A 23,744-nucleotide genomic window follows, 5' to 3' on the forward strand; every position below is an offset into this window, starting at 1 on the left:
CCCCCCCCCCCACTCGATTCCACACGGATATCAGTGATGGTAAGATGTGCTTCGCTGTTGGAAGTGGACACCATCTTTGATCGATAAGCCTGTTTAATGATATCCACATATTCAATTTTGCGGAAAATTTCCGTGAACACCAGCTCACTTGTTTAGTCGGACGAATAAAATTTAGTATATTCATAGATTAGCCCGTCCCCATGATATAGTTCGGAAGGACAAGAAGCGTGTTCGCCGGACGCTCCCGTAAGATGGTTGGAGGCTCAGCAGTGCCACGCTAGAGGATAGAAGACAGGAAATGTATTGCAATTGAAAAAAGGATTGATTGCATGGAAGCTACATGTTGTAATAACCAATGGAGTCAAAATTGCAATATTCAACTGCAGCACTGATCTGCATATGTTGATGCTATCCTCGCTGATCAGCGTGTACCTCTCTAATGGCCTTGGCTACAAGCTTTACATCCGAGGACAATCGGTTCCTGTTGAGGTACAATGATCGCTCGGAAATGGCGGGAGTCAATCACGATCTTCAGTCCGTGATGACAAACTTGGCAGAGCTTGACAATCTCTCAACGGCCAATGTTGTCCCTTCAAGAAGTGCGAGTCCTCATATGATGTTGTCTGCATCATTCTCAATCGTTTGCGTTATTGTAGTTCCTGATATTAGTAGTTATAGTCTTGAAATAATACGCCGAGGCTTCGGTGCTTGTCGAACCTCTACGTTGAGCGAGGTGAGCTTGTAGCAATGTTGAAGTGAAGTATTGCAATTTTGAATTGCAGTGCCTAATTTCATGATCCCCACGGATTGCAATACTCAATCGCACTCGAAAAGCTAACTGCACTGTCAACTGCACCTGGGGTTGGAAAATAAAATATATAATTGTATTGGTTTTTAGAAAAAAAGTAATCCGTCATTCCCGTATCAACCAAAACAATAATAAGTACTGCAATTATTGTTTGCAATTAGTAGGGTTAGAGCGGTTTAGTGGTTTGGGAATGACCCTACCAATCCACCGCACAGGGTTCGAGTCCCACACCTGTACGAGAAGCTGGTTGTTGTCACCGGGACTTTTGTCCTGGAATAGGGGTAATCTAACAAACAAAAAATGAGCCGGCGACGGCAAGACAGTCCACCAGCGGATATGAGTTTTACGCGTAAAAGTTAATAACCTCTTATTTTTTATATAGAGCAATTCTATAGAGAATGAGAGGTTTCATAACTATATCTACTCTGCAACTTCCTCGTCGTCATCGGCCGATTCATTGTATCCTACCAGAGAGGTGAAGTCCCAGTGCTCGCGGTTGGCACGTAGAAACACCAACATCTCAAAGTTTGCTGGCAGCATGCTGGAACGCAAAGGGTTGAACACCAACTTGCACTGAGAGAAGAGGCGTTCGCACTTATTGCTGGTAGGTGGAATCATTCGCAGCAGGTCAATGTACTTGGTCACAGTTGCCAAGCGAGGTCGCTTTGCATGACGCAGAGTTTCCGTCGCAAAGTCCACCTTCTTTGGCGTTTCTTGCGCGGAGTCAGTTGGACCAGCAAATTGGGCAACCGCCTCTTCTTCGTCTGAGATCAGCGATCGATCCGATAGCAACTTGACAACGGCACTTTCAAACGCGGGAGAGTGAACGATTTGAGCCGATTGACTAAGGTGGTGTGCTGTCGCTGGAAACTTCGCAATAACCGCGTCGAAGAGGAATCGCACGTCAGCAAGATTGCCTTCCTCGGACTGTAGCCTGACACAGACACTGTCTAACGCTTCGAGCTTAGTTACCAGCTGCACAATCTGGCGGTGAGTACGAGGCCGCGGAAGAAGGTCCTCTACAGCAGCAACCATTTTGATGGCATGGCGGATCTTGACGTAGCGGGCCAGCATATGGTACGTCGACGACCAGCGTGTAGCATTCGCCTTCAGCGGCTTGTACTTCGTGAATTGGGCAAGCTTCGCCGCGTTATTGGTATACCGCAGCTGAATGCACAGTGTCTGTACTTGATCGATCTGCGACTTTAAGTCTTCAAGGTATCTGCAGACGGCGAGGTTGAAACGATGGCTGGCACACCCGACGAGAGCCACGCCCATTCGAGTAGCTACGGCTTGGTTTGTAGAGCAGTTGTCAGCGACCAGGAACAGGATCATGCTTGGCTCCTTCTTGTACAGGTGCAGTACCGCATCAATCATACCGATGTGAGCATCCGTTCTCGGCGGGGGACATCGCAAGCAAGACTTCGTGGAGGGCTCATTCCTTCGTGAACACGGCGTAGATGGCGATGAAGTGGTAAATACCTGAAGTCCACCCGTCAAACATGAGGCCGAACTGGTTTCCCATATCCGTCGAAATGCGCGACCCCATTTTGCTTGCAACGTGACGCATGTACTTTACCAAGGTCTTCGACGACACCGGCTTGATGGCAGCTAACGCGCGCGTCATCGGGTCATCCACCTCACTCGGTGCCATGTTCATAACCCACTCCATCCACATGAAAATCTCCATCGTCCGCTGATCAGCAAACCCGTGTGCTTCGAGCGACTGGCCAAACGACCGCTGACTCTCCTCGTACGTCTCCCTGAACCCTGGGTGGTTCGTTGCCAGATGACTCATGAGGTTGGTGTAGCCCGTCCCTGGCGACTGCTTTCGAGCTCTGCCGCACTGCTTGCAGGAAAACTGGCCGTTGCCACAGTCCGTGAAGAAGAAGTTGGTGATGGTGCGTGAAGTCGACATGGCAGTTGGAAAAAGAGAAAATGAATGACAGCACAGCGTTTTTCAACGCCTTCGTCTAGATCACACCAACCAGTCGTTCGAAGCGAGCGCTGATCCGCCAATGATTTCTCTACTTGTGTTTTTACGTATAGTAAAAACTCAATATAGTTATTACGGGGCCAATTGTATATTGGACGGAAATCTCTTTTTACCAATAATCCGTAATTCCGTCAATACAATTGCGCAATTATTATATTATAATAACTTTTTCCGACCCCTGAACTGCACTAGGAAGAATTGGATGCATTTTTTTTTCACCTTGCCTGGTAGACGCTATTTTGAGTTTTCACGGTTGGTTAACGTCTCCTGGCGTAACCGCCAAGGGACATCCAATAGTGTACTATTGTCTAGAATACATTTATGCTCTTACACGATATCCAGGAGGTGCAGCTACGCAGTCAATCACTGCAGTAATCGGTAATGGCTGACACCACCGAAGGAAGTGAAGGCGATGGAGCTCGCACAGCTCCGCGTGGGCGTGTACGGGTCAAGCGAAGCAACCGGACACTACCGTGTCTGGCACGCTCTTCTCGAAGGTGGATTCCACGGCTCACACAGACAATTTCAGATCAAGTAGCAACTACACGCAGCCAAACTTCTCTCCCGAAGGCGATGAAGTTTGGCCATTAAAGGTAACCGAACACCAAATGGAATCGTCCATCCGGTCACAATTAAGCCCCGTTCCGTCGCCCAATCTCAACACGACGTAGAGCTCCGACGCACCATCCAACTACTAGACACAGTTCGACGCCGTTGCGCCATCCGTCCCTGAATGTACCCCGCCCGCGCAGAGATCGCTTCGGCCAGTAAATGCGACAATAAGTACGAGTGTTGACCGTGCTCCAAGGGAAGCTTCCCCCATGCTCCAGCGTGTATCCCATCCTGGTCGCACGCCACCTACACGCGGATCACTCCAGTTAGCCCAACAATCACCCGGTCATGAAGACAATAACAAGTCAGCCGAAGCAGACATACCCAACACGAGCTCTCATCATGATCAGGTAATCATTCGACCAAAGTGCCATTAGCCAGCGGGATACGTCTGGCGAGACACTGGACGATGTTGTGTTCAATGGGTCGTCGTTCACTGATATTCTCAAGAAGGTTCGGGATCTGTTGTGCTCTCGAATAAAGGGCTGGCCAGTAAAGCGTGAGGACGAGTGGTCGCCATACAAGCAAGATTGGAGCAAAATCATGTAGTTTAAATCCAAGCGACGCATTGTGGACAGCACAAAATCGGAGTAGGTCTGGAATTCATGGCTTCATTCTGTTCGAGGCCAGGATATAAAGCTACTTCTGTATGAATATGGTGTTGTTATCACTACACTGTCTGCCCTTGCCGAATTCAAACGGGCTTGCATTATTCCGCTGGCAACGGTGTCGGGTGGCCAAAGTCAATCCCGTGCCCGGAATAGCGAAGACGAAGAACACTTGCTAAGTAAGAAGTAAAAGCAACACTGTTTAATGAGTTAGCCTTGTCCTATGCCAAGTCCTGTGGTTCTTTTGTATTCTCAGCCTCTCATTGCGAACTGGCTTCATCCAAGCGATTTTAGACCAATACCGAATCCCCCCTACTCGAGACCAAGTAATCCTTGGCAAGATCGATACTGCGCGGTGCGATCGGTTTGTACAGCTGTATTGTGAGCTACTCAGCAAGGAAATTTCTTGACACGCTACATCACAGTATTACACGTACCCACCACCTGCACGAGCTTCACGTGTGTTAACTCCCCGTCGGCAAGAACCCCACGTGCGCTCCGGCGCAAATAATACGTGTTCAATTGACAACGCCAGCGAGAAATTCAGGTACTCCAATCCCCACTCGAACACCAGCTCCAGAGCAAACGAATCTGCTCTGCCAGCAGCGAGAACCTTGCATAAACACATCCCAACGTAAGTATTACGTTCTCACAATCTAGTACCTTCGAGGTATCCACTTACATGAACCAGTGCGAGTCCCAAGTGTGCAGCAGAGATTTCTTTTGCTGAGTCAAAGAGAGCTTGTCCGTACTAGGGTGTCTATCGCAATTGGTCAGATATCGAACGGAAATAGCGTTTTTGACCAGTTATAAGAGTCTGTCGATCCCTTGGCTATTTTGTGCCAGCTCCCCAATAGCCGCGATAGGGAAAATTTGGACAAAAGCACCATATTTGGTGCGAAAAGCCTACCCTACATTTGATGGACATTTGGTGCCTCCAGCGGCGGAGCTGATCAAACTACCCATTTATCCTTGAAGGGGTCAGCTTTGTCCCACCGTGAAATAAAAGTTTGTTTAGATTCTGTAACTAAAACAATATGAGGAATAGTTTAGGAAATCTTTTCTGCCAGACACAATATAAAAACGTTCTATGCGTATCATTCATAGAGCGAAGAAATGTGATGTCTTCAATGTTGCTAGTGAATGCGGCTACTGACATGTTGGCGGACCCTATCATCATTATGACATCTGGAAGAGCTGTTTTGACGTGTTATTTTGGGCCTTCGTCAATTACTCGTACATCAACACCAGAATCGATAGATCGATTAGCTTCGGGAAACACGGATTTCCCAAGACAAATTCTGACATCCACACCCCTAAGTTTTGCGACAACGAGCTCCTTTGAAATAAGTTTGTTGCTGACTTCATACCACAGTGCCCACAGGCGGTTGTTCGTCCAGCCGATTTGAGTACATACTTTCGTTTATGCGTCTCAACTTTCGTTGTCGGTCGCACGAAGTACATTTATTTCCACTAGGCACTTCGTAAGTACAAAATTAGAGAGTTCATAACCCTAATCCAGGTCATCGTTTGTCATCATCATAAAGTTGCAGCGGTATGTGCTCGCTCTCGAACGCAACGTCCTGCCATCTTGAGCATCGAAGGATTTATTACAGGTCAGGAACAATTTTGGTCACGTCGAAAATGATCACATTGGTCACAGGTTGCATATGCTTGGTTACGTACGAAGGGCGTGACCAATTATTGTTGATCATGTTCAATTTAAAGACGGCGGCAAGGGGTTATTGCTTCAAGTGGTTTCACGCTCTAGTTAGCAATACTTCACACTCTAAATACTGCACAAGCTTTCAGCGACGCTTCACTCTGCAACAGCGTCTCTTAGAGCAACTACTACCTCTACTACGTACTACTGTCTCAACTGCCAGTAATATGGCGCGGTCGAAACGCCGCGGAAGCCGGCGCCGGTATGCACAGACGCCTCGACCTTCAACACGTCTACCTGACGCTCAGCCTGGTTTAAGTGATAACGAAGCCCACGATTCGCCCCTAGCTACCCCTACCCTGTTGTTCCAAACCAAATTCAGCTTCCGGATGACCAAGGAGCAGCGTTGAGCGCGGAGTTGTCTTCGTTAGCGGCTACGCCCAGCTCGGAGGCAGCAGCCCCAAGCTTTACTTCAGCTCTGAACGTCCCCGTCATGGAGTTGGGCACCGTCATGGACAGTGTGAGCAGCTCGGCTTCATTGCTACCTAATGTTCCACGCACACCAACCTTAGCCTCATCTACAGCAACGACAAGGCCGGGCTCGACCGAGCGAGAAGGTAGAACGAAGATATATTGTATGCGATACGAGTACACACGAGCAAACGCAACCGGTGTGAAGATCACCTACAGATGCAGCTATTATCGGAAGCCAAAGCAGAGCCCAACCCAACTGGCGTTTCATGCCGAGACTATGGCCTACGATTTTGCCAACATGATTCATCATACTTGCCGAAACGACTTTGCAAGTGGCCGCGCTGCAGCCGTAAGTGATGAATCTGTTTTCCTTGACCTGACAGATGCAATGAAGAGCTTCGTGGACGAACTAGTGGACACAACGGACGAGTCGCCAACCAAGATTTGGGATACCGAAAATTTAACGAGAACTCTATTGGCGTACATACCGAAAATTTTACAAGAACTCTATTGGCTTAATCCGTGGTCTTAATAAGAAGCAGATTATTACACGGACTAACAATGCCCGCGCAGCTCAGAACGGCAAGGACCTATTTTCTATGATCGAGTCGCCGAGCATGGCCAAAGTGAAGAACGCGGAGCTGGGTTTTCTCCAATTCAACTATTCGTGGCAAGATGACACCTAGATCAAGCAAGGAAAATCGGGGTTTGGTCGACTGATTGGGTGGGCCCACCCCGAACTACGGAATCTCCTTCGCTACGAAGGCGTACACTTGTTTGTTGACGGCACATTTCGTAGTGCACCGAAGGGATGCCACCAAGTTGTCACGTTAATGATGTACGACCCGCTGACTGAGTTATTTGCTCCGCTATTTTCCACGTTGACGACGACTAAAACCCAGGACTCCTACAAGAAATTATTTTACTGTGTCGAATTCGCAGTAGGAAAAAAGCCCAGCCCCAAAGATGTAACGTGTGACTTTGAAGTTGCCAACATTTGTGCTATCCGAGAATACTTCCCAAAGACATAGATCATTGAATGTTTGTTCCATTTTAAGCAGACATGCAGAAGGAAAATGAAGGCTTACCGGTTGCCTGACGCTGAAGCCGAAATTGCAATGGCCTTTGGGGTTCTAGACATGCTAACAGTGGTAAATCCAGATAAGATCAGCGTACAGGGGTGGCATGGGTCAAGGCCAAAATTAAACAACGCTGTGAAGTTAAAGGCGTGCCATACTCTCGTGAAAAATGGCGTCAGTTCTGACAATACTTCGAGAGGACATGGCTCGAGCAGTATCCTCCTGAGTTATTGAACATGTTCAATGTCGAGAGGGAAATAGTCAATCGAACTAATAACCCGCTCGAGCGATTTCATCGAGAGTTAAAAGCTCGTCTCAAGCGACAGCCATCGCTCAAACGGTTCGTCAAGACAATTGAGGAAATTGCACAGCACTATGTCATTCTCCGCAGAGGAATCATTTCCGGTGTTGCACAAGCACCAGCACGATCTACAATGCGGTTTCCAAGGACCGCAAAACTAGCGGAAATTGAAGATATTGAAGAATCAGACAGCGAAAACGAAGGCGCTGCTGAAGCTGACGCCGATAACAGCGAGTACATTGAGGCGGTGTTATCTTCTGACGAAGACCTGGAGCTGCTGTACGGCACCTCGCTCGAGTATGAGGAGGCGACTGACGACTAAAAAGACTCTTTATCATGCTAGACGCTCTCATTCGGCTGAATGCTGCTCCTCATGACATTTGCATACTGTCGGACCAAGTCGCTTAATACACTTCTACTTTCTTTTCCTTCTAAGATCGAAGATTGCATCAGTCTTCTTGGGTGCGTGAACATGATTGTTTGGTCACGTGACCTGATTGATTATTTTACCCGTGACCAAAATCGTTTCTGACCTGTTGTAATAAAGGCTATTGTTGAGTATGTGACCACAAGTTGTGTCGACAGTGCTTTCAATTCGTCTAGTGCAGTAATATAGTTCTCTGAAGTTTCATTCCCCAGCACCTCTCCCTGCACGGGCTCGCTTTTTTTTTCCTCTGCATCCGCAGTTTCTTCATCGTCAGCCGAAAAGTTGGGATTACCTGTGTCATCTAGACACGACACACTGCAATCGATGCAGTTTTCCTTTCCCGAGCCTGAATTTGATTCCAGGTCGTCTCAATTGTACATTGTCCTAAGTTTTGCCAGGAACTGCCACGAAGTTCATGAACGTTGTGGGCATCTCACACTTGCTTTACAACTGTCCATCGAACGTTACAAAGTCGAGATATTGCGCAGATATTAACGTTAGCGTTTCTATCGAAGCGAACCTCCTGCGCTGTTCTTATTATCTTTTCCTGGCTTCTTCACTCCATATAGATTCGCTTTTGGGTGCATCAACTTCAAAATCAGCCCGATATTTAGCGTCACCGCAAAAAAATCTCTGAGAATAAATGTTTTTATATTTCGGGTTATTTCAAATAAAACCCACAATTGTCCCACAACCAAATCAAAACGCACTGGTACCTCTTCGTGGCCATGCGTCGCCGCCGTCTACTGCAGCTGCCTCTTCGTCAGCGACTTCTCTGCTCCTCCCCCGCTCTGCATGCCCCCGCTACAGTCTCCACGCCTGATGCCGCTCGCTTCTATCGTGTTTCGTCCTCGGATGAGTCCTCCAAAGGCGGTCGTTCCAGCAACAATAAGTCGCTGAGTCAATTGGTGCTCGCTCTTCGCACCTTCCACTCATTGGAGCGGCACTTCGCCGTGCCCTTCGGCTTCGTAGTGCCTAAAAGCCATCACTGGCCAAAGGAGCTGCACCAGCTGCCGCTCGGAGTCAAGGTACATCGCTTTATGCAGTCACTGAGCAAGGGCTCAGCCTCTGCGCTGCAGACCAAGAAGCAGGGCGCGGAGCAGATGCAGGAGCTTAGAGACATGGGCTTCCCGTTGCATTCGTGGCAAGAATATCAGTTTCAAGAGGTCTGTCTCCCTGCCCTCAGGACTTACCAGGAGCAGTACGGAGACCTGTTTGTCCCTCAGAAATTTATAGTCCCCGAGGAGGAGGACGACGATGCCGAGCTCTGGCCTAGAGCCACGAGGGGCTACAAACTCGGACTGGCGGTGGCTAAACTCCGGAAGCAGGTGCAGCAGCAGAGACAGAGAGAGCAGCAACTCAAAGACAAGAAAAAGCAGAGCACTACGTCGTCGAGCGCGGTTTTACCCCCTCTACCCAAGAACCAGGTCGACGCACTCAATGAACTGGGATTCGTATGGAGAGTGCGAGACACCAAATGGTACCAGTTTTTCCTGCCTGGACTGCGGAAATATAAGGAACTACATGGAAATGCCGACGTTCCGCTGGCCTTTACGATCCCGAAACATGAGGAAGACCCGAGATGGCCTAAGACTTTAGAAGGATATATGCTGGGACGACACGTGTACATGGTAAGATCGGGAAAATACGCGACGCAGGTTCGGGATACTAGACAGGAGCTGGACGAGCTGGGTTTCTCGTTCCGACTGGTTGATAAGGTCTGGGGTGAGAGCATTTTCCCGGCTCTCGAGGTGTTCTCCGCTCAATACGGACACTGCGATGTGACGCAGGACTTTGTGGTTCCGTCGGGGGAGCCATGGCCGAAAGATTCTTGGGGGCTGAAGCTGGGAGATACAGTCAAGAATATCCGTCGAGGAGCGTACGATTCTCAGGTGCAGACAGCTCGTAAAGAGCTGGATGCTCTTGGCTTTGTGTGGAATGCACGTCACCGTGTGGAGAAGACTGTGCGCAGTGTGGTGATCCCAGCTCTGACCACGTATCGGAGACTGCACGGCAGTGACGCTCTTGTGACAACGGACTTCGTGGTACCTGATCGTGACCCGAACTGGCCAGTGCTTACGCGAGGCTTCAGACTTGGTCAGTGGATCACGCGCGTACGTTCAGGTCAGGTGGCGCTGTCGTCTAAGTTGCGTGCAGAGCTGGACAAGGTTGGCTTCGTGTGGCGCTCGAACGATCAGCGTTGGAACGAGGTGCTGCTGCCAGCTTTCCGAGCGTATGCCGAGCTGCACGGCGGTACGTGTGCGTCGATGAGCACCAAGTTTTCTGTGCCTCCTGAGGTGCCGTATCCTCGAGCTGCATGGGGTGTGAATCTAGGTGGCGCCTTGTGGCATATCCGCAATGGCGACTCGTACGTCAACTGCGAAGACAAACAGCGAGAGCTGCGTGCTCTCGGCATTCTGGCCGACGACGCTGTGGCATAAAAACTGGTGCTTCCCGATGTTGAAGCATCATGAAGTACTTATCAATTACTACATAGTAGAGAACTCCACCTTAGACACTCTCACGAACAATCACTCGTCGACTGCTCTGCTGGCAGTGAACTCGTGCTGCTGGAATACTTTGACCGTCTACTTCAAGGTGGAACGCAGGGTAGCGTAGTTGGCCTGTACGAGTTGCTAAGAGTCTTTTCTGGGTGCTGAACTCGCGTCTGCGATCGCTGTGGTGTCCGGAACAGGGATCCAACGTAAAGCGTTCGAGTTGTCTTCCTACGAGGATCCAGTCTCGCTCGCTGCTCTCGTTCAGACACAGTGATAATACACTCGAATCATCCGTCAACGCAACCTTGTTCGACATCGAAACCTCCTCTTGCACGTGGATCTGGAACGTCATCGGCTCACTCGCAGTAGCCTCAACCGTATCGTCAGAAAGCGTGTGTGTTGTGTCATGTCCTCTAGGCAACACGTCGATTCGGTAGCGTTTTCCTTCGACTTCTGCCAGTGACAACTGAATATTCACAGTTTTCAACCAGGCTTCGTCATATTTCAGCTCCAATTGAAGCGAGCAGGAGCTGTTACGTTCCTTCTCGAAATCTGGACTGCAAATTAGGGTGAATGCGAAGTGTACACAGTCGTTTGGACGCAGCTTTGTCCCTCGCAGCTTCATATTCGGATCCTCCTCCACGGTAACCAACGCACTCTGCACAGGAACGTCGGTGTCTTTGTGGGAAAATACCATTTTGTAGTCTTGGATCAGAACGGGGATGCATGGATTGCATGTCAGAGCGATGGAGGCGAAGATCCGTGCTCCAACGCGTTTAAGTCGCACCATCTCTGTCAATGGCTGCAGCACGCGGAAAGTTGCCTCAGCACATCGGATTTCTGTAGTCGTTGTTGGAGAGCTCGCACCTGTAGCTCCTCGGTGATACCGTACACTTGCTCGAATAGTAGCGCTAGAGACGTCATCGTTCTCATCGTCTGGTTCGGAGCTGCGATCTATTCGATTCATTGGAGGCACTGCGAGATATACGATATATGACAGAGAACCTCCACGGGGTAGCGTCGGTAGAGCTACACTCAGCATGCTGCTTGGTTCTTCGTCAGTGATGCTAATATTTGAGTCACCTAGTTTTGCCCCAATCAACTGGATGCCACACTCTTCTTCACCGCTTTCGTTCTCCTCTTCTAGCTCCTCGTCATTATCGTGGATCATATACCCAGTCTGGTTACTCTTACTGGTATGTTTAAATACACGCACTTGTAGCGTTCCGTTCGCCACCATATCATCATTCGCCTGGATAGAGACAAGAACCGTTTCCACTTGAGCCAGTGGTCTTGGCACCAGCAATGGCGCACCATCAATAGCAACTTGAACTGTGCTTTCCTTCGCAGAAATGTCGAAACTAGCGAGAGCAAGCGCACTGGGAGGAAGCAAGCGAAAGGTGCTCCCCGCAAGGACGCATTCAATCCCCGTACAAGTGTAATGCCCCATCGGGATACCTGAGTGAAGAAACACCAAATTCACGCCTGTTTTCTCATCGAGATGGACGTCATTCTCTTCTAGCAGCAATCCCGTGTCGTATTCGATCTCGTTGTGGACATTCTCAACAACTTTGTGAAGTATCGTCGCTATCTCCGCCTCAACAGAACGGCCTTCGGATAGCTGATCGTGCTCCGTATCTGATGATAAATCTGCAGACACAATACGCGACTCTGGGGTTGTTTCCTGTTCATTAACGCGTCGTGACATCGAAGCCAGAGGTTCATCATTCTGGGGGTTTTCGTGTCCGATTGGTGCCCTCGTAAATCGAATACGAACTTTTTCCAGATGTACTCCCGCGGGGAAATCATTGGCAATACCAAGTGTAACACGGATATCTCCATGTTCTAATGCACTTCCACTTGATCGCGTTGTCTCCACAGCTACTGTCGGTCTGAATAGTTCGCCCATGTTGACTCTAGGCTCGCTGCCGGATATCTTGTTGTCTTCTGTTGAGTCAACTGTATTCCCTCCTGCGCTCTTATTATCAAGACTCGCCACAAGAGCAACCAAAAGTTGTTCCATCTCTTCTTTACTCACACCAACCTGTTCCTCCTGCGCCAGCTGCAACATGCTGAAGCATGCAGCCACTGCCTGTGTCGATCGTCCCAACGCCAGCTCTGCTTGACAGATACTACGCACACAAGCACCAAAGATCGTCCACCACCCGTCTTCTTCACTTTGTCGAGCCAGCGACCGTAAGAGTCTCGATGCGCTCTCGAATTCCCCACGCGCTAGATGGTAACGCGCGCACTCCCCTCCAAGAAATACAGCAAACCGATGTCGTCCAGACTGCGAGAAATACATGGAGGCTAAGTGTGACACCTCTGACAGACAACGCTCGTACGGTTCGCAGGCATCAGTTCGTCGCGATTTCGGAGCCACAAACACCTGCTCCAGTTGCTGATACCATTTCAGCGAAGACTCTGCCTCAGTATCTTCATGTGGAATGCTCGAGAAGGACACACGAAGGTCATTCCGGGATCGGTTAGACCTTGCGAAGTTCTTCAGCAATCGACGTGCGAGGTACAATACGTTCCCAAGTGCACGGGACATTTCTTCAACCGGAATTGTTTGTGCCGCTTGCACGGAGACGCTAGAGGCAGTCCATTCCTCGTCACGGCCGCTCCACGAGAGTTCACACGCATAGGAAACCTCCATGCAGGCGCCTACTGCCCAAAGAAATGGCTGATGCCAGTCAAGCGTGTTTCCCGACGCCATTTCCTTCAACTCTGCAAGAAAAGCCTCGATAAATGAGCTGACACGCGTCAGTAGCTGTGGGAAGCTCCCCATAACGTAAAGCGTGCGGATCTGTCGACAGAAACAGTAGAGAGAGACAAGGTGAGCTGAAGCGCGATTCGAAGCAATCAGTTGCTGGGTCTCAGTTAGGTCCAACGCCAACTACAATAGCACCACCCATAGTTTTTAGTGGTCATAACCTTGATATCAATAGGAATCGCATTACACTCACTGGAGACTGCGTGAAAATCGGATCTTGTGATGTAAACGAGGTCTTGCTGCCATCTTGGAACGCCTGCTTCTCTGTCTCGTTTAAGTTGACGAAAATTGCGTCCAGCTCGTCCAACTGGCCAACAAATAGCAACAATTTTTACGTCAATACCAACCACTTTCCTCCTTCTTCGTCATCTCCTTACATGTCTAATTGCATCGTCCTGTAGATACATTTGCTGGTACATGAGCGCCAGTCTCTCTTTAGCCAGAAAGAAGGCTCCAAAGTCCCACCCAGTTGCTCCACGTTTAGCATCCAGCACTCTGAGACTCTCCTCGTACTGGAAACATTTGGTCTGGAATGCGTCCATGACACAATGCCGCAGTCTCAGTAGCAATTCTGTCCATTGAGACTCGTGCTGTTGTTGCTGTCCTAATACACTTGTCACCTCCAACGTGTCGATCTTGCACACTCTCTCCTGCAAAGCCAAATGGGTCGAGGCCGGTCCTATAGCCCCACCCAACAGTGGCCCGCCCTTCCTATGGGTGAAATCAGTTCGTAACCTGTCAAAGATCTTCCTGTAAACGGGGTTGGGTACGTTTCCAGCGGCTTTGGGACGTGTTCCCAGCGGTACGTAGAGCACGAGCCATTCCACCTTGGCAGCCGTCATGGCGTCCACCCACGCGACCAATGGAGGCCGCACCACGCTCCTGTAGCTGTCCAGATCCTCGCATTTGACCAGGTAAATGCAGGCATGCGGTAGGTCTTTCTTCACATTTTTAATCGAGATTTCGTCAAAGTGCAGCGGCAATTGTTCGATGCGTTTGGTCACTCCTACGAGGTTGCGCCACTCGATGGCGCGAAGTGGAAGGCGCTGCGCTAGAGAAGGCGCCAGGAACTGCCACACACCACCCTCGTCCGTGTAACCCACGCGCAATCCCGGCGAGAGCAGCTCCCGCGTGAACTGCGGCTCCACCGTTGCGTACACCGACGCCATCACGAATAGAGCAACATAAATTATGTCAACTTGTTTTATCTTTTTGCGAAGGTGTTTTTACGTTTTATTGCTCATGATATTTTGGCCCAGAGGTTTATTATCTCTTATAAACTCGTTTAAATTAGCCCGGTTTCACTTACGACTGAACTCTGATTTATAAAACACCCTTTTCTAGCTTGATGATCTGAATTATAAACTCGTATCTCCTACATAAATGCTGGTCGCAAGTTCGAAACGCAGAATTGCCCTACCAGAACGGCAAAAACGACGTCGTTGTTGCTAAATCAGACTGCTACATCAAAGTCAAATCCAAATAGAGCTTGCTTGTCAAATGAAAACTCGAATTTAGTGGTAGGTCAAGTCTATTCTTGAGGTCTAAAATAGAGGGCAAAGTATCTGCAACAAGCAATAACTTGTTCTTTGTTTTAAAAAAGTACTCAGAGTAAGAGAACTAGGCTGGGTTTCTGGAGGTCTGCATCATGTGTCGGATTGTTGCATTTTGCCAATTCCTATTGGTAAAAACAGAAACAAGCCACATCACGAGTTTAAGTACGAATCGATCACTCTTAAGTACGAAAAAGAGGTTTAACTCCTCGACTGCATAATGCATCTTAGATTTGAAGGCTTAAGATGCATATATGCAGTTCAAGAGAATTTTGACCTGAAGTTTGTATGGGTCACCTTTCCCCCAGCACAGTGGTATACAAACGCCAAGATAAACGTTTGAATCGTTTATGTTACCGCCCATTTATTTTCAAGCTCATCATATTTCAGAAATCCTAAAAATGCGATTTACAGGGACTCGGAAACTTCAACGGATCTGGATTATTTTTCAGAGGTTACTGGGTGGCCCCGTCAATTCCCGCCAAAACGACTGGCTCCCAGCCAACTGGTCTTGCCCCGACTTTTCCGAATTTCCCTCATTCGAGAATCTGAGCTGCTAGAACGCCAGTGGGATGGTGCGTGCGCGAGGAACGATTCCACGGGACAGCGAGGTTACTGGGTGGGACCTTTCGTTCCGTTCGGTTTGGCGCGAGAGCTGATGGGTGAAGGATGGATGCGCAAGGCTCCGCCAGGACGAAGCTTGGACAGTCGATTCAAGTATATCAAGCCGCACGGCCACCCAGATGGAACTATCGGCATCGACTTCTTGCTTGGCGAGGAGGCACTACTGGAATACTACGCCAACGGTTCTTATGCGCTATGATGCGTGTCATCGAACCCGACATCCAAGAGCATCTAGAAAATCCATACGAGGTTGTAAACAATTCGAGCAGCTATTCGGGCCTTCGTCAAGGATACTCTGGACCTACAGCTGAAGTACTACGTCGTGGAGACTCACCTGTGGCGCTATTTTTCTACTTCATGCCAGTAGCGTTGTGGCAACACATAGCGGCATGTTCAAATGAGTATCATCGGGAAAAGCTTCCTCAGCGTATCGGTGAGGCGTACCAGCGGTACAGCAGAAAGCGACGATTCAATGCGGAGCTCCCGAGGAAGACCCGTCGTGATATCCAGGAAGCGATGAAGCCAATTCAACCTCATGAACTTTGCAAATTCGTTGGTTTGCTGGCGGCGAGAACTATTGCTCCCAATCCTGAGAAACTCTCTAACCACTGGAAAACAATCGATGAAGGAGCAATTGCTCGTGGTTGCTATGGTTCAGTGCTTAGCCGCGATAGATTCATGGAGATATCGCGGAATTTGCATTTCAACTCGAACAGCGACCCTCGTGCCCAAACGGATCGCGCATGGAAAATTCAAAAGGTAGTAGAAGTGCTACAGCGCACATTCGCACGCGGTTACGTTGCACCAGCGCACTTAGCCTTTGATGAAGCTGTGTTGCCGGGTCGATCAAGTTTCAACAAGATGCGGGTCTACATGAAAGATAAACCGCAGAAGTGGGGCACGAAGCTCTTCATGTTGTGCAGTTCTGTAACCGCTTACTGTATTCGGTAAGCCCTTTGTTTTTTTTTTGTTTTTGCTAGATTCGAACAGTTATGCTATACCATGCAGCTTAAGCTAACTGAAACGGTTTGGTAATCCTGCCTATAGACAGATTCGAGGTTTACTGTGGCAAGAAACAGTATGGAAGTGATGCACACAAGCTCGACATGAAATCAGGACCAGCTGCAGTTGTCCGAAATCTTCATAAAGGGTTCGGTCGGGACTCGAGAAGGCGAGGCATGCGGCTAGTGGTGGTCGATCATCCGTTGCACTGGCAATTCAGTTACTGCTGATGGGTTTTTATTGCGTTGGAACTATCATGACAAAACGTCTTGGTTATTGCAAACAAGTCGTGGAAAAGAAGAAAAACCGTCTTGCTTCAATACCACGCGGCTCTTTCAATGTGGCAGTATCCAAACTTATCCCCAACATGGCCGCCATTCGTTGATGGGATTCGCGCCCTGTACATTTCCTGTGTACTGGAGGCAGTCTCGAGATCGACGGAGTAGTGCGGCATGATGGCCCTAACCAAGTGGAAGTGCCATACCCCCGTGTGGTGAAGGTCTACCACGCTTTCGTGGGGGGCGTCGATGTACACGACCAGCTACGTCTTCAGCGGTACTCCCTCCAGCGCGCTCTCCGTTTTCGAAAATACTACAAGTCACTAGTATTGGGTTTGATTGACTTAGCGATCGTGAATGCGTACATCGTCCATGCGTATCACAAGAACAAAGAATCACGACCGCTTACCCACGTGAAGTTCATGAAGTGTTTGCACGTCCAGTTGTGCCAGTTGAAAGCGGCAGATATGTACGAAGGAAACACGTTTGAAACGCAGCGTGCAACTTCTCTACCAGTGTACGAGCCGATTGCATCTGGGAGATCTCATTCATCCATGCACAGCGCACGCCAAAGTAACGAGTGGCGAAACGAAGGGTCGCAGGCAAAACGACGGCAACGAACGTGCCAGGTTTGCTCCACCCTTCGCACAGGACACAGCGTTCTGCCACTACGACGTTCTTATGTAATGACTGCAACAGTGCGGGTCCGATATTTCTCTCTCAGCGAGCGAGACGTGAAGTGAGGGGAGTTGGGATGACTTGCTGGGATATTTGGCATAAAGAGTGGCTGAAAGGAAAGCTGGTCCCAGTTGAGCAGAGTAGAACGATCCGAGTGCGTGTCAAAGCGGTGCAAGATACCCCATCAACTCCAGGGACTCCAGCAACACCAACTCTGCGCAAGAGGCACCGAACAAGCCCTTAGGTACTAAGCTGCATATTAAGCTGAATGCTATGCTGAATAAATACAAGTTAAGGTTATGAAGATTGGTTCTTTCGACACAACGTAGTGACGATGCACGTTGAAGAATGACATACTTTGCATGTCTTCACACTGCTCATCCTGATCTGCATCACGTACTTCATCTTTGTTCATGAAATTCTTGCTTTCAGCTGATTGCAGGTACAGCTGTGATCGCGGCTTTCTACTTGACTTAGATTCCGTATTGGTCATACAATCTACTGAAACGTGTCAAATGATTGCGCTACTTTGTAGAGGTGACCCCCAACTTTGTATCTTCATCTTCGTATGGGAAGTTTCAATTTCCAAAAATCTGAAAATGAGGGATGCTGTTCGGGCTGGTTCTGTTCACAAGATTTAGGCGATTGTCCTGTCACTATCTGCAGTAAGCTGCATGATGCAGAATAATGTTGTCCATCGGAGCGATTGGATGCAGTTTAAGACAGATTTAGCATGACTCTCACACAGGGGTGTGGGTGCCTGTTCGGACACCCATCCCTTTATTTACAAACATTCATATTAATTAAGCTGCATATGCAGGTTAACGTTGACTTTTTTCTCCGGTTTGGAGGGGTTAAAGCTGAGAAAACTCAATCCTTAATTTTTTTCGAAATGACATTTATTTCAGAGTTAAACATCTTGAAGGGGGGATGTCTCATTTTTCGTGAATGAATGACCCGCACGTATATGTGTGGGAATTTTCAAAAATTATGGCAGAGCCCTTACTTGCAGTAGTTACCACGACTATTATTACATAACATTTGTTAATAACTCAACAAATGTTACCTGTGTCGTCGCCCTTGCGACGCGAGGTTTAGTGTCAACTGTTGCACGACGAAACTCATACCCATCTAGGTTATCCTGTGATAGCAGTACGAAGTGCTGCAGAGCAGCTTGCAGGCGATTAATTCGTTATTCTTCTATTTTTGTCTTGAAATTTGTATTCAAATACGTCCGTCACGCTTTCACGTCCTTCACGTCTATCCTACCCCTCCATTGTTGTACCAGGGCTGTACCACCACCATTCTTCCATCTAATTGTTTTCACAAATCATCAGTCTGGCAGATCTTCTTTACAGCTTTGGAGTATTAGATGGTGAGTGATTGTCCTCACCAATAAGTGGAGGGATGCATGTACTTCATTCCGCAATTCGCCATGCGGGGACGAAAGCGACTCCCGCCTGACAAGCCGGTCTACGAGGACGAGATCGTCGCAGAGACACCGCCGTCGCCCACGTATTCGCCGCCTCCAAAGAGAGTTAAGCGCCAAGACGTGGCAGACCGCATCGATAAGAACAAGACAGCCGACTTCTTCGTCATGAAAAAGACGCTCAAGTCCTTTTGTAAACCCGAAGCAGAGCGACTCGCGTGGGACAAATGCATCCAAGATGTCAACTACGCCATCGCCGAGGCATACCTGCTGGCTAACAACTACGCACTAAGTCAGCTCAAGGCTGGGCGACCTCTGTGTAAGATCAATACCCCGTTCTACCAGCTGTATCTGAGTCTAGTTACAAGCGTTCCACGTCGAGCGAAGTACGAGAAGTTCTTGGCGACGCAAGCGACCAAGGATAGGCGATCGACAGCGGCAAGGTCGGTAAGCTAAAAGACTTCCCCGCGACTGTGCCGGAGTTTTCCGAAACGGATACCAGGAATGATTGAAGACACAGAAGGTCAAGAATGCGGATCTGGAGAACGCAAACGATGAGTTTGGGAAGATGCGAGGAGATCTGGATCAGGCGAAGACGGAGCACTTGAACCAGGGTTGGTTTCAAGCGGCAGCAAAGCAAATGGCTACGAATGTTAAGAACAGTGTCGTGCGGAACTTTGCCGAACGACTGCGAACGTACGTCATCGAGCATTATGAACTGAAGCGTGCTGCCGCACATGGGGCTCTCAACAAGACGTTTGCTACCGAGGAGTTCGATCCTACGTACGTTCGCGTGGTAGACCCCGTCATTACAGAGCTGCGCAAGAAGATCCCGCGGACGAAAGACGGTAAAATCAGCTGGGTACCTCACGACTTGCTGCCGATGTTCTACGAGTTCCTGCAGCTCGTCGAGGAGTCCAACGAGGAAAATATGGACAATGCGGACTTCGTGGAGAAGCGGACGTTCTCTCTGCTTCCGACCAAGCGCGGGTTCGAGGCCAGCTACTGCAAGGTTGACTCAACTGGACTGAAGTCGCTGCTCAAGCGCAGTCCGGGCGTTAGCCGTGGTCTCTGGGTTGTTCATGACGGACAGATGTGGACATTGGAAGACAGCTTAAAAAAATAGCGCACCTTGGATCGCGATAGCCGATCAGTGGTGGCGTCGACTCTTCCGTGTGGACGAGATGGAAAAGCCTGGAGCCCGTAGCTTCCACCGCGAGATCACGACTGATGGATACGGCGTAAGCGTGCACATGAATCGTCCGACGCGCGGGAAGCGGAAAAAGAAAAAAAAGCAAAGACGGGAAGACTGAGAAGACGAAGGACAAGAGTGTATCTGAAGTAGTGGGGTTGCCGCTCGCGAAGACCCCGAAGGGAAGAAATGAGGAGTATGATGTAGTGTGGGGGATCGATCCTGGGCGAACGGATTTCATCACGGCCGTCAACCAAGATGGTAAGGCGGTTCGCTTTCGGACGTCCGACTTCTATCGAGCAAGCGGATAGTCTCGTTCAAACCGCAAGTCCAAGCACCGCATCGACAAGTCGCCTCGCGTCCGCGAACTGCTCCAGAACACTCCAACGAAAAAGACTTCATCGGTCGAAAAGTTTTGCAACTCCATCAAGTTTGGTTTCAGCACGATCACGAGCTGCTTTCTTTATTCATGGACCCGTTCATTCGTAAGCTGAAGTTCCGCAGATACACTCTCCGCACTGCGCAACTAGACCGCGCTTGCTTCGCGCTAGCGGGCGCCCGAAGAACCAATGGGGTCGTAGGCTTCGGGCACTGCGGGATGGCTGGCGAGGGCTTGATCAAACGAAGCGTTGCCGGTCCAGTGAAAGCATTTGCGTGCAAGCTCGCGAGGTCGTGGTGCTGGACGAATTCCGGACAAGCAAAAAGCACTTCGACTGTCAAACAACGGACGACCTTAAGAATCAACGCGTCATGCGCAAGTGTCGAGACGGCGTTGTCCGCAAGGTTCCCGTGCACAAAGTGCTGCACTGCTTGCGGAAGCACGGCGGATGTGGTAAGTCAGTCGACCGAGACGTGAATGCGGCCAAGAACATCCTCAGTATACTGCAGAACCAGCTTACAGGCATCTCCGAATGGCCTCTCCGCCTCCGGCGTTAGTCAAGACAAAACCAATCTTCAGCCCATCCATTTGCTGGGTGGTCTCACTTGTGTGAAAGCGACTCCTCCGCAAGGAGGAGCGACGTTGACCGCCGGTTACTCTCAGACCAAAAAAAGAGGAAATCAGCATTACGAGGGCTAGAGTGCTCCATCGATGGTTTCGGTCCCCAAACGACCAAGGTCTCGAGGAGGTTCTAGTTCGTCGGGTTGCAGTAGAGTAAGTCAGATTTGAGGAGAGCTTTCAAGGTTCTTGCCAATAACGTTTCCGTGACCCAAAGCTATCCCAGCCTCCACCTCAGCCCTAGTAACAACTAGAACATTAACCCCAACAGAGTATTACCCCCAACAAAATTTGTCCTTGAAAAGAGAACGAAATGAGACAGCGTCAAAATCAGCGCGGTTTTATTCTTAAGGTCCCAATTATAACGACAGAAATCGAGATCGACAAGCACACGCCACTTTGTATGGGATTAAATTTTCACTTGATTATTATTAAATATCAAGGATCTTTTGTCCTAAAGTTAAGGATAAATCGTCTTCTGCGTAGGTATTCCAGACACCTTCGCGGCTTAACAGCTCCCGGAACCACGCGTAGGTTTATCAGTGAGTTGCTAACACGGTTGTCGAGAGCTAATACAAGGTTACATTTCAGTATATATCCACATGAGCATCTACCAAAACTGAGGCCAAGCAAGATCCTCAAGTTTTTGTTCTCTCTTTTGGCGCATCATCAGTCAATCTTAGCAAGTACTGATTAATAAGGGTGGTAAGAGGTGTGTGTGTGCGGGTAAATGAGGGCTTATTATCCGAGGAAGACGACCGCCAATCTTCTTTTTTTATTTGGGAATCCCTGTGTAGTACATGCATATGGAACCAAAGACTAGAAACTTAGGTACATTTCAGAGCTTCTTCGAGCGAAGCACGGCTTTGTATTCTAGGATAAATAGACAAGTAGGCAAGTAACACTACGATTGTTACAGTACTTTTTGGCGTTTTCGTCTTATCAGATTGTGTCAGTGCTAGTTCGCTACCGGTGAGAAACAAAGCGTTCAGCTTTGTTTCAAATCCATCCCAGTTTTTTCTACAACAATCACCAAATAGTCCTACAAAGACTTTTTTTTCTACAACGATCATCTATTGTTTCATATTTACAGTAGATTCTCTACTATTTTCTCAGTCCTCGTCTCACTTGGATAGACCGTTGGTTGGTTTGAGTGATCCTCTCATTTCCAAATTCTCTGCATCCTGAAGAAAGCGCGACGATGGGCATTAATGTCAGTAAAAGCACCATTTCTCATCCTCAAGTTCGTAGCAACTGGGTTGCAACGGACATGTCGCAGAAGGGCGAGATCGTGATCGTCACCGGTGCCAACTCAGGGATTGGTTACGAGATGGCACTTGAACTCGCGCGCAAGGGAGCTCACGTGATCTTGGCCTGTCGCAATGAAGAGCGCGGCCTCAATGCCCAGGCTGACATTCAAGAAGTGCTAGCAACGACACCTGATCCTGGTAGCGTGAAATGTATGCAAGTCGATATGGGCGATTTAACCAGCGTTCGTAACTTCTGTGAGGAGTTTAACAAGATACACGATCGACTGGATCTGCTATCAACAACGCTGGGATCGGTGGTAGCACCTACACCAAGACAGTCGACGGCTACGAGCTTATCTTCGCTACTAATTACTTAGGTCACTTCGCGCTGACGGCGCAGCTTTTCGAGACGCTAAAGAACTCTGCGCCATCGCGTATTGTTTCTGTGAGTAGCTTCTTGCATTGGTATGGGACGTGGGTCTGCGATGAGAACAATATCATGGCCAACAGCTCAAAGGAGCATGGGCAGATCGGAACCTACTCGATTTCGAAGCTGTGTCTTCTACTCTTCATGACTGAGCTTGATCGTCGCCTGAAAACTACAGGGATCGAGAATGTCACGGCCGCTGCGGCTTACCCTGGATACTGTGACCGATTTCTTCATGATCGTGGTGTCACACTGTGACACCACGATCATGAAGAAATCGGCTCAAAAGAATAGCAGTTGGTTGTGGTGGTTAAATTTCCACATCTCTGGTATGTTCCCGCCGCAAAGCGCTCCTAAAGGGGGCATTGCCTGCGTTGTATGCTTCCACGGCCGATGGGGTGAAGGGAGGTGACTACTATGGGCCGAAGTATCTGGAGGTCTATGGCCACCCTGTTCGTGAGGAACCTGCTAAACTAATGAAGTCCGAGACGGCTGCTGCCAAGCTGTGGGCGTACAGCGAGAAGCTGACACACCTCAAGTTCGATGTTACCAAGTAAATACGTCAACAATCCGGATACCCAGAAGACAATGGCCCCAAGAATTCAGGAAAAGTGATTGCAGGTTTTCAGAGCTTGAGTTTTATGCTCGAGCTAAAAGATTGACTAAACACAATGGTGATGCTTGAAGCAAATCTTCATTCCGTATATGTTACATGTTAGCTAATCTGCTGTTGTAGCCAGGAGTCGCGCGCTTCCAGCACAACAAACTCAGGAGTATGTTCTTCTGAATGTCGATTGGATCGTTCATTACAAAACACACTTGGCTGTATAATGTCTTTCAAATGCGCCGCCAAATACTGAAAATCTAGTGTATATGGTATCAGCCATAGTAACGGACTCGGTCGACCTAGAATGTATTATTTCAAGACAGAATATCATATTCTTAAGGCCCATTTACTGTATCAAGCAGTGACTCACTTGAATTAATCGATAAACGATGGATACTATTTGAGGGTCATACCACCGTGATAAAAATGCTGGGCGGAGGGGTTAAATGTGCAAATCGTTGATCA

General features: G+C 48.9%; 12 protein-coding genes across 13 annotated transcripts; 8 read left to right on the forward strand and 4 right to left on the reverse strand.

Annotated features, from left to right (window-relative positions):
* Positions 1-1,228: 1,228 nt before the first annotated feature.
* Positions 1,229-2,185, reverse strand: PPTG_11113 (hypothetical protein; the record flags this gene model as incomplete). Its single annotated transcript, XM_008907371.1, has 1 exon — positions 1,229-2,185. One exon carries the CDS (start codon positions 2,183-2,185, stop codon positions 1,229-1,231), a length of 957 nt encoding a protein of 318 aa, XP_008905619.1.
* Positions 2,186-2,243: 58 nt separating this feature from the next.
* Positions 2,244-2,726, reverse strand: PPTG_11114 (hypothetical protein; the record flags this gene model as incomplete). The annotated part of the gene is made up of 1 exon (XM_008907372.1): positions 2,244-2,726. One exon carries the CDS (start codon positions 2,724-2,726, stop codon positions 2,244-2,246), a length of 483 nt encoding a protein of 160 aa, XP_008905620.1.
* Positions 2,727-3,216: 490 nt separating this feature from the next.
* Positions 3,217-3,342, forward strand: PPTG_22918 (hypothetical protein; the record flags this gene model as incomplete). The annotated part of the gene is made up of 1 exon (XM_008907373.1): positions 3,217-3,342. One exon carries the CDS (start codon positions 3,217-3,219, stop codon positions 3,340-3,342), a length of 126 nt encoding a protein of 41 aa, XP_008905621.1.
* A 428-nt stretch (positions 3,343-3,770) lies between these two features.
* PPTG_22919 (hypothetical protein) lies at positions 3,771-5,739 on the reverse strand (the record flags this gene model as incomplete). The annotated part of the gene is made up of 5 exons (XM_008907374.1): positions 3,771-3,878; positions 4,539-4,620; positions 4,707-4,784; positions 4,935-4,973; positions 5,639-5,739. The coding sequence occupies 5 exons, from the start codon at positions 5,737-5,739 to the stop codon at positions 3,771-3,773; spliced, it is 408 nt and encodes a 135-aa protein (XP_008905622.1).
* Positions 5,740-6,180: 441 nt separating this feature from the next.
* Positions 6,181-7,192, forward strand: PPTG_11115 (hypothetical protein; the record flags this gene model as incomplete). The annotated part of the gene is made up of 2 exons (XM_008907375.1): positions 6,181-6,641; positions 6,961-7,192. The coding sequence occupies 2 exons, from the start codon at positions 6,181-6,183 to the stop codon at positions 7,190-7,192; spliced, it is 693 nt and encodes a 230-aa protein (XP_008905623.1).
* Positions 7,193-7,476: 284 nt separating this feature from the next.
* Positions 7,477-7,863, forward strand: PPTG_11116 (hypothetical protein; the record flags this gene model as incomplete). The annotated part of the gene is made up of 1 exon (XM_008907376.1): positions 7,477-7,863. The coding sequence occupies one exon, from the start codon at positions 7,477-7,479 to the stop codon at positions 7,861-7,863; it is 387 nt and encodes a 128-aa protein (XP_008905624.1).
* A 799-nt stretch (positions 7,864-8,662) lies between these two features.
* On the forward strand, positions 8,663-11,737 carry PPTG_11117 (hypothetical protein). The gene has a single exon (XM_008907377.1). The coding sequence runs from the start codon at positions 8,697-8,699 to the stop codon at positions 10,407-10,409; it is 1,713 nt and encodes a 570-aa protein (XP_008905625.1). The 5' UTR covers positions 8,663-8,696; the 3' UTR covers positions 10,410-11,737.
* PPTG_11118 lies at positions 9,361-14,459 on the reverse strand. Of its 2 annotated transcripts, XM_008907378.1 has the most exons (3): positions 13,620-14,459; positions 13,436-13,549; positions 9,361-13,365 (listed from the first exon to the last, which is right to left on the reverse strand). In XM_008907378.1, the coding sequence occupies exons 1-3, from the start codon at positions 14,409-14,411 to the stop codon at positions 10,480-10,482; spliced, it is 3,792 nt and encodes a 1,263-aa protein (XP_008905626.1). In that variant the 5' UTR covers positions 14,412-14,459; the 3' UTR covers positions 9,361-10,479. The 2 variants fall into 2 exon arrangements, with proteins under 2 accessions (XP_008905626.1, XP_008905627.1); XM_008907379.1 differs by having other exon boundaries at positions 13,436-14,459.
* Positions 14,460-18,812: 4,353 nt separating this feature from the next.
* On the forward strand, positions 18,813-19,262 carry PPTG_11119 (hypothetical protein; the record flags this gene model as incomplete). The annotated part of the gene is made up of 1 exon (XM_008907380.1): positions 18,813-19,262. The coding sequence occupies one exon, from the start codon at positions 18,813-18,815 to the stop codon at positions 19,260-19,262; it is 450 nt and encodes a 149-aa protein (XP_008905628.1).
* A 112-nt stretch (positions 19,263-19,374) lies between these two features.
* Positions 19,375-19,932, forward strand: PPTG_11120 (hypothetical protein; the record flags this gene model as incomplete). The annotated part of the gene is made up of 1 exon (XM_008907381.1): positions 19,375-19,932. The coding sequence occupies one exon, from the start codon at positions 19,375-19,377 to the stop codon at positions 19,930-19,932; it is 558 nt and encodes a 185-aa protein (XP_008905629.1).
* A 635-nt stretch (positions 19,933-20,567) lies between these two features.
* Positions 20,568-20,934, forward strand: PPTG_22920 (hypothetical protein; the record flags this gene model as incomplete). Its single annotated transcript, XM_008907382.1, has 2 exons — positions 20,568-20,575; positions 20,640-20,934. The coding sequence occupies 2 exons, from the start codon at positions 20,568-20,570 to the stop codon at positions 20,932-20,934; spliced, it is 303 nt and encodes a 100-aa protein (XP_008905630.1).
* A 1,262-nt stretch (positions 20,935-22,196) lies between these two features.
* Positions 22,197-23,229, forward strand: PPTG_11121 (hypothetical protein; the record flags this gene model as incomplete). The annotated part of the gene is made up of 3 exons (XM_008907383.1): positions 22,197-22,455; positions 22,518-22,892; positions 23,021-23,229. The coding sequence occupies 3 exons, from the start codon at positions 22,197-22,199 to the stop codon at positions 23,227-23,229; spliced, it is 843 nt and encodes a 280-aa protein (XP_008905631.1).
* Positions 23,230-23,744: the final 515 nt, after the last annotated feature.

This window comes from Phytophthora parasitica (genome assembly GCF_000247585.1).
Source record: "Phytophthora parasitica INRA-310 unplaced genomic scaffold supercont2.26, whole genome shotgun sequence".
NCBI classification, from domain to species: domain Eukaryota; phylum Oomycota; class Peronosporomycetes; order Peronosporales; family Peronosporaceae; genus Phytophthora; species Phytophthora nicotianae.

Bases quoted from the DNA above. Each gene is read 5' to 3' on its own strand.
- PPTG_11118 (XM_008907378.1), bottom strand. From the start codon at position 14,411: ATGGCGTCGGTGTACGCAACGGTGGAGCCGCAGTTCACGCGGGAGCTG. The intron at 13,550-13,619 runs GTAAGGAGATGA...TTTGTTGGCCAG, and splicing joins AGGACGATGCAATTAGACAT to TTGGACGAGCTGGACGCAAT. The intron at 13,366-13,435 runs GTGAGTGTAATG...GTGCTATTGTAG, and splicing joins CGATTTTCACGCAGTCTCCA to TTGGCGTTGGACCTAACTGA.
- PPTG_11117 (XM_008907377.1), top strand. From the start codon at position 8,697: ATGCGTCGCCGCCGTCTACTGCAGCTGCCTCTTCGTCAGCGACTTCTC.